The following is a 19,899-nucleotide window of genomic DNA, read 5'->3' on the forward strand; positions in this document are numbered from 1 at the left end:
ATAAAAACTTTGTGAATGTATCAGTAATGTTGAAAAAACACAATTTCACAATTGCAGTGTTTCCATTCTATAAGAAAAGCGAAATCCCACATGAATACGTTTGTTGATGTGATAAGACATTAAAACGCATGTCGCACCATCATCCTGCTACCACTTCTACTTCCATTGCAGTTTTGTGAAATAGACTAATTTTGATACAGCTGTCAACCTCCTCATGCTAGAGCAAAAACGCCTGAAAAACATGTTGTTGTTTTTTCTAAATTGCCATGTTTAAGCAAATTTATTTTCATAATTGTAATTTGCACAGTTATATATGGTCAATGGAAACCCAGCCACAGAGAAAAGTTTAAAGCTGATTATCAGAGACAACAGCTAAAAGTGACCAAGGAATTAAAACATTTTTTAAAGTGATGGAAGAACTCAGAAGTAGGAACTTCAACATCAGATAAGTACATTAGTACTACAAGACACACTTGCTCTAATGGGCAAATAGCAGAGCTAATTTTTTGTTTAGCGCTTTTGCTAACTTTGAAAGATATCTAGCACACTGAGCCGTCCCTAAATGTTTCAGGGTAAACTCCAAAGGACTAATTTACTTGGCTGTTTTGTAAACTTTGTTTTGAAGTTTTGGTTAACATCCATTCAATTTTCAAGTAATTAGCCGTTTATATCCATGCTCTTATTTTGAAGAGGGTGGAGGCTGTTTATGCAGAAGTTCTGTTTATGATTAGTACTCGAAGGTTAGTTCTTTTAAATTTTTAGTTAGCGTTGAATAGTACCACTGACTACTACTCAAGAAAACTTCATTATTATGTAAAATAATGTTTGTTATTCTAGTAACATTTGGAGTTATGTTTGTTGCTAACTTCTCATTTATCCATGAACGCTGCATCATGACTGCATCAGTTAGTAACTATTGTTTTATGGCTCCTTTACAGACTTTAACAGGTTTGCAGTTAAGTCAAAGTTAGCCTGTTGATTAGCCAGGCTAGTTGGTGTGGGAGTGAGCCTTTATAGTTATGCATTGGACCAATGTGATATGCTAACTGTGTAGCCTGCTATAGCCTGTTTCTGTAAGTGTAAAATCACTCAGCAAAAAGTAGCATTTGGCGTTTGACAGATTGCTAATTATCCATGATGCAGCAGGCCATTTATAGCACCAACAGACAGGCTAAATGTGATAGCCACTTGCTAACTGTTGTAAATCGTTTTCTTCAAATAATGTTACCTTTAATGACAGATTCCTCAAGTATTTAAACCATCTCACCCTACACAGCTCACAGGAACAATTTAATGACGGAGAACGTTTAAATTGTAGCTGAGTTATGATGCAAAGCTTTACTTGTTTAGAAACCATGACTATTTAAACCTTTAAAATGGATTCTACCCTGAGGCTTCATAGAAACGTGGTTCTGTCTCTAACAATTGGAAACACCCTTTCTGATCAGAGTTTCTCAAATCACTTCTGATCTGTGCTGACCCTTGTTTTGGTCGTGATTACGTCAGTCTCTATAACCGCTAACTACATTTAGACGAAGCGGCAGACAGAGAAGTGGAAGTGTTTATCTTAAACTGCTTGCCTTCATGGCTGTGAGTCAAATGTGGAGAGAGACATTGGGTGTAGTGGAGGCCTTCATTAAATGCAGCTCAGGCCCTGGTGAAGCCCTGGTTAATGTCCCTATCATCTGTGGAGTGGGCCAGCGCCTGGCTCTGTGTCCAAATGATTCATGTTTAATGCATCTCTGCAGTCCTTGTCATTTAACCTCACCTCTGGAGGTTGCGGGTCGGGGTGGGTTAGCAAAAAGCTCCCACAAGGCCCGCGAGGGGCAGAGCGGCCATGCAGTTATTCTTCACCTGCTCTCCATTTGCTTAACATGAGGACGGCTGCTCCATGTTTGGCCTGTTGCCGCTCAATCTCCCCACAGCAAACCCTCCGCATCACACCGCGTGAACCTGAACTCCAGGGTGGTCCGGGTTGAATCGGTGGCTCTCTCTGAAGCACTTTGTTACTCCACTCTCTGAATACTATGCTTGAATGCCTAAGCAGGAGACTACTGATGCGTTGCAGAGAGACTTAGCAGTTTACTCTTCTGGTGAGTGCTGGAGCTTTGGTAAAAGCTTTTCTGGTGAAACTGAAGGCTGTCAAACTCAATCAAGATTTTGTCGAGCAGAATAAGCGCTGCGTTAGAGCCGGGAAGTCGAGGGATTTCACCAGACTGAATTCAGGATGCATGGATTGAAATTTCTGCCACTTATTAAACACAAAGCGGGTAGAGGATTTATTATCTAAAGGCATAAAAAGACAATAAGTTTTCAGATTAACATATGAGGAGAAGGATGTGACTTAGGGACATATTTGTCCTCAAACAGACAAACTAACCAGTGGTAACACAAAAAACAGTTTCCAAATGGTTACTGTGGGCCCATGCCTAATTATGAAGGCGTGGGTCATAATTATGAATTTTTCCTCCAAATTATTTGTGGAAAACACCCCAATTCTCAGATTTTTCTTGGACCATATCTAAAATAATCTAAAGAGAATGCATCTTGGGAAGCTGAAAATCCTCAGCACAATGCTACTACACATTATAATCTGTGAAGCAGCCAATCCAAGAGCACCATTTATTTTCCTTGGCACTGATTGGCTGTAACCCCAAGAGCGAAACTAAAGAAGACTGTAGATCTTAGTTTGTCTGTTCGTGCCAAGATGGAGTGTATTTATTCATATTAAGGTCAGAGTTTCCTCCAGTGTGCTATGACTTCTACGCCGGCTGTAACACGATGCACAACTTGAAACTTTTTCTGGTAAATGTGAGTCGGGTCTTTGTGTTCTGTTGGGTCAGCAGCGGTTCTGGCCTTGGTCCTCTCCCAGAAGGCCATTATTGCGCAGTCTCTTTCTTATTGTCATTTAGTGACCTCTGACCTTTTCTGAGGCAGCGAGTCCTGCAGAGCTTTAGAGGTTCTGGACCTCCTGGATGATTCTTTGATGAGATCTTGGAGTAGTTCTAGTGGGTCGGCTTCTCCTGGAAGGTTCTCCATGGTTCCATGTATGGATAAAGTTCTAAGTGGGTTTTTGGAGCCCAAAAACCTTAAAGGTGGTTCTGTAACTCTTTCCACACTGATGGATGTTAGAGACTGTTTCTCATCTGTTATTGAATGTGTATACATCAGGACAAGATGTGTTTCCTTTTGAGAGATTGAGTCATGGTGAGGTCAGGTTTGAATCAAAATCAGGTCAGGGTTGGATCAAGGTCAGATCAGGGTTGGATCAAGGTTAAATCAGGGTTGGATCAAGGTCAGATCAGGGTTGGATCAAGGTCAGATCAGGGTTGGATCAAGGTTAAATCAGGGTTGGATCAAGGTCAGATCAGGGTTGGATCAAGGTCAGATCAGGGTTGGATCAAGGTCAGATCAGGGTTGGATCAAGGTCAGATCAGGGTTGGATCAAGGTCAGATCAGGGTTGGATCAAGGTTAAATCAGGGTTGGATCAAGGTCAGATCAGGGTTGGATCAAGGTCAGATCAGGGTTGGATCAAGGTCAGATCAGGGTTGGATCAAGGTCAGATCAGGGTTGGATCAAGGTTAAATCAGGGTTGGATCAAGGTCAGATCAGGGTTGGATCAAGGTTATATCAGGGTTGGATCAAGGTCAGATCAGGGTTGGATCAAGGTCAGATCAGGGTTGGACTGGTTAAATCAGGGTTGACTGGTCAGGTCAGGGTTGGATCAAGGCCAGGTCAGGGTTGGATCAAGGCCAGGTCAGGGTTGGATCAAGGTCAGATCAGGGTTGGATCAAGGCCAGGTCAGGGTTGGATCAAGGCCAGGTCAGGGTTGGATCAAGGTCAGATCAGGGTTGGATCAAGGTCAGATCAGGGTTGGATCAAGGTTAAATCAGGGTTGGATCAAGGTCAGATTAGTGTTGGATCAAGGTTGGAATAAGGTCAGATCATGGTTGGATAAAGGTCAGATCAGGGTTGGATCAAGGTTGGAATAAGGTCAGATCATGGTTGGATAAAGGTCAGATCAGGGTTGGATCAAGGTCAGATCAGGGTTGGATCAAGGTTAAATCAGGGTTGGATCAAGGTCAGATTAGTGTTGGATCAAGGTTGGAATAAGGTCAGATCATGGTTGGATAAAGGTCAGATCAGGGTTGAATTGGGGTTGTATTGGACCAAGTCAGACATTAATCATGTCTGAGTATAGGCAGTGAAACTCTCTTTTTAAGCTAAGGTACCTAATAGTTGTAATTATTTTTCCACATCATGCTCATGCTGGTCTCTAACTATGCATCTAATGAATTCGTCATTTGAAAACTGGGCTTTGTATTTGCTCAGTCTATCTTTATTAAAATCCATTTGATTATCTGAAACACTTCTAAGGGGCTTGATAGTTTTTCACATCACTGTATAATAATTTATCCTCATTATTTCATTTGATTTTCTTGTTTCTTTCTCATCCTTCATTTTTCTTCAAAGCCAGCCTTCCTCTCCCTCCTCCTCTCCATCACTCCTACTCAGTCTCTGAATCTCTTTCTTGCTTCGGATAATGGTAATTAGAATATCACCATGATTGAAATTTGGCAAAACTTGAAGAGGAAATAGGTTTTCTAATCAAAAGCTGCCTCTTAGCTGGAATCCTGATGCTTCCTTGGCTGAAGACTGTTCCTCTATGATGAGGGCCTAAATGGCTGCCAGACTGTACTAAAGGCCAACTCTCTCTCTCTCGCTCGCCCATGCTGGACCGACGCCTCGGCTCAGGGGGATTTCGCCGATGCTATCTGCTTCTGTCATTTATTAATTCTCAGGTTTTAGATTTTCTGCTGTCAAATATCTTATTTTATTGCTTTTAAATGAAGATTTGGATACTTTACATCATAAAATATGTCAATTGTTTCCACATTTAAAGGGATTTCAAGAAATATATAGTCATTATTTTATTGTGCTTTACTGAGGTTTTGTAGGTTTATTTATCTGATTAAATTTGGTCAAAACAAAATTGCAGATCATTTTAAAATGATGTGGTTGAACTGGCTGAATCTGGTTGACGTCATGATTTTAAATAAATGTTGAGCACGAAAGAAGATTTACATTTTTAACTTTGTGTAGGAAATAAACAATATTTGGTTGTTTTTGTGTTTATGATTTGATTTTATTATATAGTTTTACACATTTAACGAGAATATTTACCAAAACATAAAATGGGTTAAATTTTAACAATTAGATGATATTAAAAAATAATAAAAATACATCTAAAACAAATTAGGTTACCTAACAACTATCAGATTATATGACTAAATAATACAATTTGGGTGAATTAAATAATAAAAAATATATATGTTGAGAAAACAAAAAAAATTACAAATATTCTTTACTTATCAACTGAATTGTAGTTTGTATTACATTTTATCAAACTATATAAAAACACGATGAACTGAAAAGTATTTAAGGAAAACAGTTAAATTGGATTAAATCTATAAACTGAACAATTTGAGATTTTCCTCTACTATGAATATTAGATTTTTTTCCTTTCCCTCATATCTGTGCAGAAATGCAACAGCAAAACACGATTCTTTGTTACATTAAAACATTAAAACACTGCTGAATATCAGACGTCATCTGTTTAAAACCAGTAAACCACTAAGTAAAGCCGCCCAGAAGCTGAGAAACGATCCTGTTTGTGAGAGGAGTTGTGTGTTGCAGATTTCTTTGGCTCGGAGCGAGGACGTCCTGGAGTTGTTGCCTAGCAGCAGAACATTTAAACTTTTAGTGGGACTTGATGGAAATGCGCTGTTTCAGTTTAATGGAGCTGCGTTCATCTTTAAGCCCCCAAACTATGTATAAAAGCTATTAGCTAAAATGATGACTGAAGTAACGACTTAATTGAGCCTCATCTGACTGCAAAAGGCTCGTTTCCTGGTAAAATGCTGCTGGAGTTTTAGCTGGTTGCTCTGTTTCCACCTGTGATAAACGACTTCTCAGAATGATGCTCAATGCAGATGTTTGTCTCTTGAAGCTGAAATGTTATTTTTGTTCCCAGCAGCTCCCTGATATTACTTTAATGTTTCTTCTCTAAGAGGGAATCGACCCAATTCCTGTTTCTCATGTTCTTTCCCAGCATGCTCCACTATGTTCGTGTAAATATACCTTAAGCAGGTGTTTCAGTGCTAATCTCCCTTTCTGTTCTGTGTTTCTCCCCCCTCCCCTGCCTGTTTCCACCTGCCTGACCCTTCCACCTCAGGAGCTGCACAGGAACCAGGTAAGCCCTTCCTGCATGTTCTCCTTTCCTCCTCGCCACAGATTCCTACGCTCCAGCTTTTCTCCTTCACTCGTTTAATTCAGGATTCCTGTTGCCTTCTGGTGTGGGAGACCAAAAGTGTCAAAAGACAAGAAAAAAAACCAATCAAAACATAATAGAAATAATTGCAAAACTTTAATCCTTAAAACTTAGATATTAAAGCCGTTGCTCTTTTAACTTCAGCCGTATTGAGATATGATCACAGTTTTCATCTGATAGAACTTGAAGGCATAAAATTTGAGTTTGAGTTTAAAAGTTATTTTTTAAACTCAAAAATTGATTTGAAACTGAAAATAAAGATCAATTTTCAGATTCAGGTTCTTTTCAGTTCCAAACATCTTGCCTCTGTAGGCCTGGGGGCGGGGCCTCGTACATTGGGGGGCGGGGCCTCGTACATTGGGGGGCGGGGCCTCAAATGTGCTGAATTATGAAAGCTCAAAACAGCAGCTGGACTCAATAGTTTCAGGAACTTCAGGAACTGGAAATGTTTCTAAAACATTAAAGATTTTCTATTTTTATATGATTTTTGAAAAATAATATGCTTTGTTGATATTAGCCGCTTATATCGACACACATCACAAATTTGTGCCAAAATGATCTTGACAAAGTCTCCACGTCGGGATATCTTCAGTCGGACACTTTACAAATTCGACCAAGTTATAGCTAATAACTATCAAAGCTTTGTTCTCATTAAAACAACTTTTTTGCAACTTTATTCTACTAATATTATGCCTTTTTCCTCGTAAATTTAAACAAAAGAAATTTTAGTCTGCCCCTAATACTTGTAAATGTGTAATGTATCTATTTTTATTTAAATAAATGAATCTGAAATCTGAAACAAAATTTCCAAAGACAAGATCAAACTGTTGTGATGGTCCAGTCAAAGTCTAGACACCTCAACCCAATTGAAAGGCCATGGATGAACCTTCCCAGAGCTGTGTGCTTGTAGAGTATTAGATAAAAATACAGTGGCAAATTTGCAAAATTAAATAAACTGCCTGGTATAAAACCTACATTATTTTAGTCCTCTTTTGCAACTTGAAAGAAACCAAACTGTTTATGGAAGAATGCACACTGTCCAAGAACGCCATTTCAGCTTTAATTTAAGCCACAATCGATAGAAATCGGACAATAAATAAGAGCGCTAAAATCATTTTGTGTTTCACAAAATTCACAAACCAGGCCTGCAGCTGATCTCAACCATGCGTCCACCAATCAGAAGCCTTGCTGCCCGTCTCCGGCCCTTCTGTCCTCAACATGGAAGCCAAATCCGTGCCCAGTTTCTGTCCCCACAACCAGTGAACTCCTTTCATGTTTCGGTGGCGTTTTTAAAAGAAACCTCTAATTTGGAGGCTTTAATAAGCCGTCTCATCAGCGTTCAGGTTGATCTCAGATCCCTGGTTCTGCTGACTGAACCGTCGGCGGAGCCAAATGAGCGCGGCAGCAGCCAAATCTGACTCGAATCTACCCTTTTGAACTCTTCGCCAACGGCTGCAGTTCTTCAGAGGGAGTAGAGAAAGTAACGATGGCGCTGCCAGCAAACTGCCTCCGAGGTTTGAACCACCCGCTTTAAACGCGTTGATGAATTTTGGACTTTAGATTAATTAGCAAAGCCGTTTTTAGTAGAGTCATTAATGTTTATGGTTAATCCTGAGATATTTAGTCCCTAAAGTCACTTTAACATGTTTTGTGTAGTTAATTAGGAGTCAATTAGAGAAATCAATTGATGTTCCAGATGGTTTTATTTTGGCTTAGAGGAATGCTGAAACTTTTAGGTGATGGTGTTAGTTCATAATAGCGTTCATTAAAAGTTTACATTGATTAGGTAAAGTCTGTAAGATGATGGTCTTAGAAATATAAGACAAGTTTTGTGATAGTGGGAATGCACAGGGAGCACATCTGTCTTGGTCCTTAAAGAAACAATCTTTAGTCCTTGTTAATCTTTGTTTCTCCATGTCAGTGGGTACAATGAAAAACACAACATTTTCTAAAAGACTACATGTTGGATGGACCAATAGAAGAATTTTGTCCAATATTTGTAACCAATTTTATGGCCAATAACCAATATTTACTGGTTTTTATTTTTCCACGCAACACGATGGAAATAGACATTGATTATTAATGCAGAATGACCCTCATTTTTGTGGATTTCACTGTGGAACGAAACTCTGAGTTATTTCCAGAAAATCACCAATTTTTTATCTAAAATATTGGAAACAAGATGCATCTTGGGAAGCTGGAATGCCAAGGCTGTTTGATTTCATCTGAAGTCTGATGGTATGTGTAACTTCCATCCACCATTCTGACAACTTCATTTAAATTTTACCAATAACTTAATTTAAAACAAGAAACATTAAGGAACACAATAAATACAATATCTAAGGGCATTATAGAACATGCACATTATATTAAAATTAAATTGGGGCTTGAGGGTTGTATTCTTTAAGGGCAGATGTAATCTGAACTGAAGTAACGCTTTAGCATTAGCTTCTGTTAGCTGTGGTGTTGGAGTTGTAGAACTAGCCTTTTAGCTAGTGGATCCCACTAATGATGTAATATACTAATGTGAAAATATAACATAAAGGGTATTTATGGGACAGTTGTTGGGAGGAAAACTCTAACAGTCTCCTGTGCAAATTAGAGTAAAACTGCTAGTCAGAAGAGGAGCAGATATTACTTCCCAACATTCTTCCTTCTCACTTGCCTGATCCTGATGAATATAAATGTTTTAAACATCAGTTCAAGCTGCAGATTTCTCTGCAACTTCTTGGTTCTTGGGTGGATTGTTCTGCTCTGATCGGCTCTTCGGCCGGCTTCTGAAGCGCCCTCGGTTGCTACGCGTTCGGCCCTTTTATGCAAGCCTAACCTATAATTTTCATCAGGTGCAATCCTGAAATTAATTAGTCGTAAAGGTGATATTATATATGCCCTTTAAGTAGCTACTGAGGGAACTGATAGCAGAGCAGCGTAACAATAGAAAACTGAATTTTGCCCTATAGTGCCCTACAGCTCATAAAAGCTTGCTGCAGCCACATTGATTAGCAAAGAGGGAAAAAAAAAAGAAGAGATAGTGTTTGAAAATGGTCTTCTGCCGAGCTGAAAGGTAACATTTTTTGAAAAGACCTCAAGGCTAAAAAATATTTTGTGCAGTCAAAGGTCCCGTTGTTTGGTTTCTGCAGAAAAGGCTTCTTTCTTTCTGCACGGGTGCCTCACGTGTCGGTTCTGGGTGCCAATCAATAGGACGGAGGGGAGGGAGGGCGAGGTGGGCCGAGCGCCGCCACGGTTAAACACAAGGAGCCTTATCCACGTGTGGACAGACGGGCTCTTTAAACACACCCCGGCACGCATGCATGCATGTGCGCGCAGCCTCACACACGCTGCACGCGGAGCACAGCTCAGATAAGTGACTGAATCAATCACGCGCATACAGTGTTTGCTTGTCAGCCTGTGTGCTTCCCCTTTTATAACACGGGTTCAATTTCCCAAGCTACTGGAGCCCTATCGGTGTTTTTCCAAGAGATATATTCAGCAAGGTCATCTCTCGCTGCAACAAGAAACAGCGCAGCCGCAGGGACGTGTTTTTGCTATTGAAATGTCAATATTCACTCTAGTCCGTCGCATTATAATCTACGTTTATCAATAGAAAGGCAGCTTAGGACACGGCTCCTTCTTTACCGGGACGTGTTATCCGACTGCTGTCCACTGATTTATTCAGGTGATAGCAGCATGAGAGAGACGGAGCCTGTTAAACTTCTCCAGCCTCGATTTAATAATAATTTCAGATTTTATTTTAAATCTTGAGCATTCCTTAAAAATCTAGTAAAATGTTAATATTTTTCGCAAAGCCAAAGAGTTTGACAGTGTTAAGGGAGCTGGAAGCAGAACAGCATAATTAATAAAGTGTAAGTCAAGTGCATGCTATAAAAAAGTTATGCCTGGAATAAAATTTAACAGGGAGCAGAGGGGATTTTTACGCACAGCTCATGTTGGAGAACTTTCACGTCCTCAATTTACTAGGAATAAACTAATAAAAAGAATTACGCTTTCCTGCATCAAGTGCTCTGAAAAAGTATTTGATTTCTGAAGTTTTTAGTTTTTGTCACTTTTTAATGTGTCAGATCATTTAACTATGTTTCACTTTTTAATGGGTATATATATATATATATAAAGCACTTTACCAAAGATGATTTCAGAAATTAAGAAACAAAAATGTGTGAAAAAGTAATTACACCCCAAACATAATAACTGTTTATTCTAGCCTGGCTGCAAAAGCTGCCAAGAAGTGTTCATGATAACTTGTAGACAAATAAAATCCTACATCAATTCATCAGTTTTTTTTAGGGGTGGCTTCCTGTTAAAGAGGAGTTTTTTCTCTCCACTGTCGCTACAAGCATTCTTGGTATGAAGGATTGCTGTAAAAATTGATTGTCGCCCCCTGCTGGTGCAGGAGGAGTGAGTGCTCAATGAACATTCGATCAGTCCGGCCCTCGGCTTGTAGCTAAATTTTTTATTTGGCCCTCCGTCCATTTGACTTTGACACCCCTGCCTTAGATGGAAATATTTCAAACTACTTTTAATAATTAATTGAGCTTACAGTACTGTTTGACATCCAGGACAATTTTTTTTTTTGGAAAATGCCTCAAGATATTTGTTGTGAACTGGCATGATATAAAGACATCACATGTTATTGTTTACATCCAGAGATTTTGTGCATGCTCACAATGCCATTCTTTTCCTTGCCATTTTTGTTAACTGAACCAAAATGCAACGCATCACGCAGGACAACTACATGTTAAAGTTGTCAAAGTCAAACTAGCATAACTGAGCATCTTCCTTCTCCCTCGCTATTTATTTATTTTTATTTTTTTGCATTAAAACTTTTTCCTGACCTCGTTATGTAGTTGTCATAGAGTTGACAATTAGTAGCAAAGCACTGCGTCCCTTTTTCTTTTATATATGTCATACATTTAAAATTTAACACTTTGTGTTGGTCACTTAGATAAAACCAATGCTAGTCATCGGCGGCGGGCAGCTGTTGGCCTAAAGCAGGAAGCTGCAGTCGGGATCGTACCATCATCCACACCCTGAATGTTCCCTCCATTCCTCAGTAACAGTTTGTGTAAAAACCTCCACCTGTATAAAGGTTTCTGAGCCAAACCTGCCTTCATAAAGATGATCAGCAGCAGAGAAACAGCAGCAAGACCAGCTGCTAGCCAGAGGAACCAACCAAGCCGCCGCGGTTTGGCTTCTCTGCTGCACCAAATTCTGCTCCTCTGGCTGCGTCTGTCAATAATATTAGATATTAATAATGTATTTTAAAAATGCATGCAGTGACTGCACAGAGAAATTTTGCAGATTTGTGCCCTTTCTAACTGAATCTGAAGGCCAGCCTGTGTTCTCAGGGTCTGCTGGATCCTGCACCAGTTTTAGGCTTCGATCCGTCTGCCTGCTCAGATTCCCCTCAGTACATGGAGCCAAACCGTCAAGCTGTCAACATGTTTGACTCGGGGCTGACTGCACAATTATGTGGCAATTTCCTGCGACGAGGTTGATTTGATATTTGTGCCATTTAATGATTAATTATTATGGAGCATATCAGAGAAATCCCCCCCAACACGTCCTACAGACTAACATCCGTCTTGTTTCCTCGGCTTTTAAAGCCCTGCTTTTTGTTGCACCTCCGGTAGAAAATATACCTGAATAACTAATGTTTCTGTTATCAATTATATCGAGATATGGATTACTTTTAAAACCCCAGCCTATTCCATCAGGTCTCATTTCTACCTGCGGGCTGTGAAATTTAATAAACGTCCTTAAATTTAATCAACGCACTTTGACAGGCGCCTCCTGGTGTCCAAACAGCGTCGCAGCAGGTGACTGATTGTTTAATTTATATTTTTTCTCTGGAAGAAGTTTTTCAGTTCCTCCATTTTGGGCAAAATGAAAACCAAAGTAATTCCAACAAGAACATTTTTCATTTCATTCTAGCCAGAGTCTTTTTTCTAATTTATTTTACTGCTGAACAGTTAACCAAATGGAACGATGACGAACGATCCGATTGGTTTGAACAGTTCTTTAACCCGAACGATGGGACTCCAGTCTGTTTGTTAAAGATGTTCTGTGTTTTTATCAACTTTGTCTGCTCATATTGCTGTGTATTGTTTGGTAGAAAGCGAGAAAAAAGGAAAATGATAAAACATTCTCATGGAAATGATTGAGTTTGTCTTAATTTATCATGCGATCAACTGATTTATTGATCTATTGCGTATTGCTTCAGGCCTACGCAAGTTAACTGTTTTCCTCTTCTGCTTGTTGCATTTTTATTTTATTTTGTTTCTACAAAAAATTTGACAAAACTGTTTTTAATTTGCACTACTCTTGTAAAAAAACAACAAAACACTACATGACTATTTGATGTTTATATCTTGAAATTGTATATTTTATGAAAATATGTACTTGTTTTTGCAAGATCAGACGGCGGCGAATCAACTTTTTTAAACAACTATTTTTTAACAGTTAACATAAAACTATGTTTTAATGCTAAATTGGTTTGTTCTTAGAAAAATATACCTTTTCATATTGAACTGCAGCTGGTTTAACCATATAGAGAAACCAAAAGTAACACGAGGTTTGTGTTAATTTCCAAACCAAATGCTCAGTGTAATCTTTTAACAACCTTTCAGTGGAAAGGTGTTTCTGCTGACTCATTCTTGCCATGTTAGATTTCGGTTATCAGAGTTTTTCTGGGATTTCCTCGCTGCTCCAGCTGAGGCTGAAGGAAAACTTGCAGAGCTAAAGTCGTCTGTCCTCCGCTGTTTGTCGCCTGTCGCGGCCCCTGAAGAGTAAATCTGCTTCACCCAGCGAGTGTCAGGGTTGACGGTGAAACGCCGCCGCGCTGCCACCGCCGCCTGACTCGACACAATATCCACATGACTGGCTGCTCATTTCAGACACAGTCGCTCCACAGAACCACCCACACTGGCAACGTGAAGCTGGATCCACTGCACTTAAAAAATTCATCACCGACTTTCTGCAGCTTTGTTGCGTTAAAGTGCTTTACATAATACAGATGAAACGTTTTAGCACTGACAGACTCCCTGGCATTAAGAGGCACATTTTAAAAAAATTGCAGCTAAAGCTTAGGTGCGTTTCATTTGATTTATTTTAACATTTTATATCTGGTTATTCTGTGGTAATTTACAGAATAGTTTTGCATTTTATACGTTTAGATAAATCTGCTTCATTTTCCAAACCTTTTCTGGAATATAAAAGAGTCAGGTAAAGATCTACAATTTAGCCCGTTGTTAGCTCTTGCTAGCGATAAAACATATTTAACAGCCAGACATTAAGTCACATACCGTTTACTTGTTTATTTAAGGCGTGGACGTCCTGATGTGGCGCTATAAAACAGCGTGAACGAATCACATCCTGACGCGCAGTCCTGTCTCCCACTTCCTGTGTTTCCATTACAAATTCACACAAAACTTTATTGATATTCTGTTGAAAAAATAGAATATTTTTATCCATCCATCCATCCATCCATTTTCTGTTCACCTTTGTCCCTAATGGGGTCGGGAGGGTTGCCGGTGTCTATCTCCAGCTACGTCCCAGGCGAGAGGCATATTTTTATACGTTTGGGAATATAAAATATAATATTTAAGAAGTAACTGAAAAACATGATCCTCCTACCACTTCCTGTTGTCTTCTGTGTCTTTTCCTCCAGTAACATCCGGTTGTTCATCACGACTCGTGTGACGTGAGAAAAGTGTTACTGTTGTGGTTTTGTGAAATACACAAATTCCACGTTTTTAGTGAAAAGCCGGATGTTTTTTGAAATCGCTCATTTATTTTCGTCCTTCCAGTTTGTGCAGTTGCATGATCAATGGAAACAGTTGGTCCATGAATCATTTTATGAGTCACAGAGCGGAGAGGTTTCACCCGACCGGCGTTGACCTCATCTGAACTGAGAAATGAATGAATCAGTTGATTCGCTCCGATCACTTTAATGGATCATTCATGAACGATTCACCTGGAATCAGAAAGCTTTTTGTTTATTCCCATAAAAATGTGAAATCTGAGTCAGACACTTGAGATTCCAGCTTGTGATTTCAAATTCAACATGCTGTCTGAGTCTACTTTCTATTTTTCATTAGATCTGGTTCTCTTCAGCCGTTATTGACAGTCATGCTGGAAGGATTTCTGAATTATCCGTTCTGCAGGTGTTTGGAGCTGAACGCGTCCAGAAATATCAGCTGCTTGGATTCAGTCAGTCGAGATTCATATTATTGATAATTCCAAATGATTAAGAAAAATTGGGCAATTCAAATTGCTTCTGTGTCTCTGTTATCATATGCGGGCCACTTCGATAATACTTGGAGCTCCAGGTTTAATTATGCTGTTAATAAGGTTTGGACTCATTTCAGATTTCATAATCTGCCAGAGAGGATGGAGGCTGGCAGGGTTTGTACAAACCGCAGCTTTTTGAGCGCACTCCACCAACATGGCGGTCCAATATGAAACATTACTGGCAGCAACGCTCTGCGAACTTGTTCAATTTGCTGAGAAGTCCTTGTCCAGATAACTGCTGAGGGGACTAAAAGGAAATATCTTTTCACATAAAACTAATGTTCCTGTGGTTGAAACTTTAATAATCCCACCATTAGTGAAAGTATTGGTTTAAAACAAGCAACCTTTCACTTTTACTTCCATTATTGGTTGTGGATCTTTTTGTACAGCAAAAACAAAATGCAGCTTGGGAAACTGGATCTGGTATGCACAGTAGTTCCCTTAAAGAAACGTTTAAAATGTGACTTATGGACTAACTTGAAGCTGCAGTATGTAATATTTATAAAGAATATATTTTTTTACATATTTGTTGTTTTTGGTCGGAGCGGTGCATTTCTTCAGACGGCAACAGCAGATCAGGGAGGAGATTGATCTTTTCACAGATTATCTGTCTCACAGCAAACTGTTAACAACATGGTGACACATTTAAAAAATATGTGAAAAACATATTTTTAATGTAATATAGACACAAACTGAGGCCTTTTAAAATGTGTTTGGTCTGTGGGAGGAAGCCAGAGCAATGGGAGAGAACCCAAACATGGAGGAAGATCCCAGACTGGGGTTCAAACTCATGACCTTCTTGGAGCAAGGCTACAGTGCTAACACATGCTAACACATGCTAACATATGTGAAACGGTTCAGATAGGAAATCGACTCTCCTCCCTGTCCACCTCCATCCCTAAATCCTAGTTAACAATGTCTTACTCTGTGTGAGCTCTAGCCTAAGCCTGAATCATATTTTAATAAGCCAACATGCATCATGCGTGAACAGAGCAGGTGTTGATGGAAGGAAGAGGAATTTGCTGGGATTTCCTTTCTTCCTCTGACTCCAGTAGAAGCTTTTTTTGTTGTTGTTATTCATCTGCCACAAGATGAAGCTACAGCCCCTCCCTCCTCTCCGTCTTCCTCCTGAAACATATTTCCAAACGAGTGAGTCCGGACCACAGCTGCCTCTCTGACGCATTAATCACGTTGCACCGCCGCCGTGCAACACAAACACGCGTCGGCACACGCGACTCCCAGAACACACGCTGCGCATCTGCCCACCACTCCTAGCGATCTCCAGTCTGTTGTACACCAGCTCCGTGTGCCCCCACCCGGCTCCCACATGACCCTCCATTTTCCTGATCATTAGTGACTCCGGCGCAGAGCCGCCTTCCATCCATCCCTGACCGCCGGCTCCCCCGCCACTCCTCTGTTTACTTCTCCATTTCTTTTGATTTCGGGCGATGCCTCCCCTCGCCCTGCTGGGAGCAGAAAGAGGATGGAGGAGGATGCAGGAAGGGAGGGAGAGGCTGTTTTAGTTGAGGAACAGAGCCGGCCCAAGGCATTGCGTCTCAAACGACTGCTTTGAGATGCATATGCGTCTCCACACCACTAGGGGGCCCTAAGAGCCCTTACCTAGCATGATCATATCTTAAAATAACAGTGTGTAATACAAACTAAACGCTACTGCACATGAAAAATGATTTCTATTGAAATTCATTTCAGCATGATGCAAAAAACATGCTGTCGATGACTAGCATAGCATAGGGAAGTCGAGGAAAGTAGCTCAGTTATGCTATCCTGACTTTGATAGCCATAACATGTAGCTGTGCTGCAGAGTTTGGTGTGTTTTGATTCATTGAAGAAGAAGAAAAAAGTGACCTGCACATCAACTCTGACAGATCATCAGTAGAGCATTTGTTTAAATGAGCTAATCTACCACAGCAGTGTTAGGTTAGCCACCACTGTGGTAGCTAACCTAACACTGTTACCATAGTAGCTACATTAGCTACCACCATGGAATCATTCACTTTTTAATTAATAATCGCAAAATAAACATCAAGCCTGAAAACATAAAACTGCAACGAACTGAATGTTTTTGTTCTTTTGTTCTTTGGACGATGTTTGCGTTGGTGTTTTTGGCCCCAAAAAGGCTTCGTCTGTTAGGACACACAATGAAACGGGTTCAGGTCAAACATAAAACGTCCTGATGAAGTTAATCTACTCATGCTACTTTTTATTCCAAAGACATTTTTTGTGAAGTAATATCTTAGATGAGTAAATTAATTAAAATGGTCTAAATCTTTTCACTAAGGCAGTTTAAGCGTTAAAAAAATGCTTAATTCACTCAGTTTTAATTATTCTGGCTAAAATTAAGAGAAAATCCATAATTCAGTTTCTCAAAGAAATCAGAACCTACAAAAAGGTTTTATTAATGTAACGTTTAGTCAACCAGATAGATTAAAAATCTCTTTTAGGATCCCATTTTAATCACAGAATCTCCTGAATATTCATTTAAAACAAAATTAAATGAACCAAAAATTGATTTTATTGGTAGGCAAACATTTGTTTCAGTTTTAATTTTGGTATTAAAGTGTAAAAAATTAGCATATTTATTCTTTGTTTCCAACCAGTTCTCCCTGAAAGGATTTTTTTAAACTCAGTGAGAATCCATTCTGGTTAAATTGATGCTAAATAATTAAAATAAAACTAATAAATCGTTAGAAGTACTCAGAACCGCCAATACGTGACAGTTTATCATGAAAGCTTTAATGCTAAAGACATTATGAAAAGTTTATTATTCACTGTGACCACTGTGGAATATTAATGGGAACTTATTAATATTCTACATTAATAATGATATTAATGTTTTCTTTACTGACTTTTTATGGGAAGAGAAGGAAACTGAGCAGCAATAAAATAATTTATTCTAAAGAATCCATTTATTTCACCTTAATGCTTCAGATTAAACTGAAAAATCTAAATTACTTCAACACTAAGCAATATAAATCTTATTTCCTTAAAGTACAGAATATGTTATGTACATTTGATACAAAACCATTGCATAATTTATATCAGATGCAGAAAGACATGAAATGCTGTACTTCATATTATCCAAATATCTTTAAAGAATTGCTGTCCTGGGCTGCACAGTGGCGCAGTTGGTAGAGCTGTTGCCTTGCAGCAAGAAGGTCCTGGGATCGATTCCCGGCCCGGGGTCTTTCTGCATGGAGTTTGCATGTTCTCCCTGTGCATGTGTGGGTTCTCTCCGGGTTCTCCGGCTTCCTCCCACAGTCCAAAAACATGACTGTCAGGTTAACTGGTCTCTCTAAATTCTCCCTAGGTGTGAGTGTGTGTGCGCATGGTTGTTTGTCTTGTATGTCTTTGTGTTGCCTTGCGACAGACTGGTGACCTGTCCAGGGTGAACCCCGCCTCTCGCCCGGAACGCAGCTGGAGATAGAAACTAGCAACCCTCCCGACCCCATTAGGGAAGAAGGGTGTAAGAAAATGGATGGATGGATGGATGGGGTTAATGTGTGAAGCTTTTTTTTTTCTTTACAACAGATAAATCTGAGTCTTGCACTCCAATAGAAATGATTGAAATTCCTCCTGACATTCAGACGCCTGCAGCTTTAAACTCCAGCTAAAGGTTTCAATCACAATAGAAACAATTCAGCGTCATTTGAAACGTTTGGTTTTGTTGTTACGTCTCCGTGACTAGAACCTTTTTCTAAGACTTTGTCGCCGACCTTGGTGAGCTTCCTTTCTGCGGATCGTAATATAAACACACGTTTTAAGTGCTCTCGATATGAAGAGGCTTTTAGAAACCAAAAGAGCAGGAAAATGAGTCTGAAAATGCAGCTGAAGAATTAAAATCTGGAAATATAACCTGATAAATGAACATCAGTTCTCTTATTGCTCCAGCTCTAAATTATAAGGTGGAGGATGAAGCCTGCATCATCATCATCATCATCATCATCATCATCGCTTGCACCTTATAATTTAGAAGGAATTGATGGCAGATTTACTGTAATTAAAATCAGCTCAGTGGAACAGCTAACATAAATCTTTCCTCTTTGAATCGATGGAAGATGGCTGAACGTTTCAGCTGCTGCTTCTCTACACTCACAATGTCAGAAAAAAAATCTGAGTTGCTGAAATATTTCAAAAAGCTACCTTTCTAGTTTAGAATGGGGTGTCCAAAGTGTGGCGCGGGGGCCATTTGTGGCACATTTGCTGCAGCCGACGCTTCGGGCTCATTTTCAAGCCGCAGTTTTACTGTCAAATATTCACTGATCTGAATAAAAATGCACGACGTGAGCTTGCAACATGTTATTACACCGTGTGCACAATCATTCAGCAACAGATTCGCCGGCCTCCATCGTAACCTTTCTCTTCCCGCGACTCCTTAAAAAAAACGACATGTAGATCGGTTTTGAAGCATTTTCAGGAAATCAGAACAATTTAGTCTGTTTTTGTCAACAGAGTGGGCTGTTAACTGAGATGTCAAGGCCTCAGATGAGTCTGTATTCACATTCTGCTTCATCGCCTCAAGATAATAGAAAAATATTCCTTTAAAGGGATTTTAGCAACACTGAAAATTTATAGAGCAACAAAATAGGCCTGAATAAAAGAGTGCAAGCAAAAAGGTGGGAGCTTAGAAACCGAGGATCTCCTGAAAAAGTTCAATATTTTCTCCAGATGTGTCTTTCTATATAGCTCGATCACACACTATAATCCAAGTGTTTATTTCTTGAACTTTTGATTAATATGGCTTAAAGAGAATGAAAGCAAAACAATTACATGTCAAAAACAAAGTTATTTCATATTCATAGAAAGTTGAATGGAAGGAAAAAGTGCAATCACACTTGTGTGTGCAGAACACAAACACACACTTAGCCTTGTACGTGTGTGTGGCAAAAAAGGGGAAAACGATCGTATTCGACTTGCTGAGCAACACACAGCGTCTGAAATGTCAGAAAGGAATTAATAATCTCTGCAGGATTATAATCTGTTCAAAACAGTAAATACATTCATGTTGGAGAAAATAACTGGAATGAGTTCAAATAAACTGCAACAACTGAAAGTTTACGTTTATTAATCTGTTGTTATAAACAGGTGATTGAGGGGTGGAAAAGTAAAGACACAATTTTACAAGAACAAAAATCAAGATGGCCGCCTTGGTTGTGTTAACATCACTCTGAACTATATCCAAAAATAACACTTTCCAAAAACATCAAGAATTCACTCAATCAATAAAATTGATTTGTTGCCC

The 19,899-nt window shown here is 39.4% G+C and overlaps 1 protein-coding gene across 9 annotated transcripts in view; it reads left to right on the forward strand.

Annotated features, from left to right (window-relative positions):
• The window catches only part of cadm1a (cell adhesion molecule 1a), a 376,486-nt gene that overhangs the window by 256,675 nt on the left and 99,912 nt on the right, over window positions 1–19,899 (forward strand). For 7 of the 9 annotated variants that reach the window (XM_044141659.1, XM_044141661.1, XM_044141663.1 and 4 more), the window contains exon 2: window positions 6,237–6,254. The exons of the other annotated variants lie outside the window; for them this stretch is intronic. In XM_044141659.1, coding sequence (XP_043997594.1) covers window positions 6,237–6,254 — 18 coding nt within the window. The remainder of the gene's footprint in view (window positions 1–6,236; window positions 6,255–19,899) is intronic. 9 annotated transcript variants of the gene reach the window in all.

Source organism: Gambusia affinis, linkage group LG15 (genome assembly GCF_019740435.1).
Source record: "Gambusia affinis linkage group LG15, SWU_Gaff_1.0, whole genome shotgun sequence".
Classification (NCBI taxonomy): Eukaryota; Metazoa; Chordata; class Actinopteri; order Cyprinodontiformes; family Poeciliidae; genus Gambusia; species Gambusia affinis.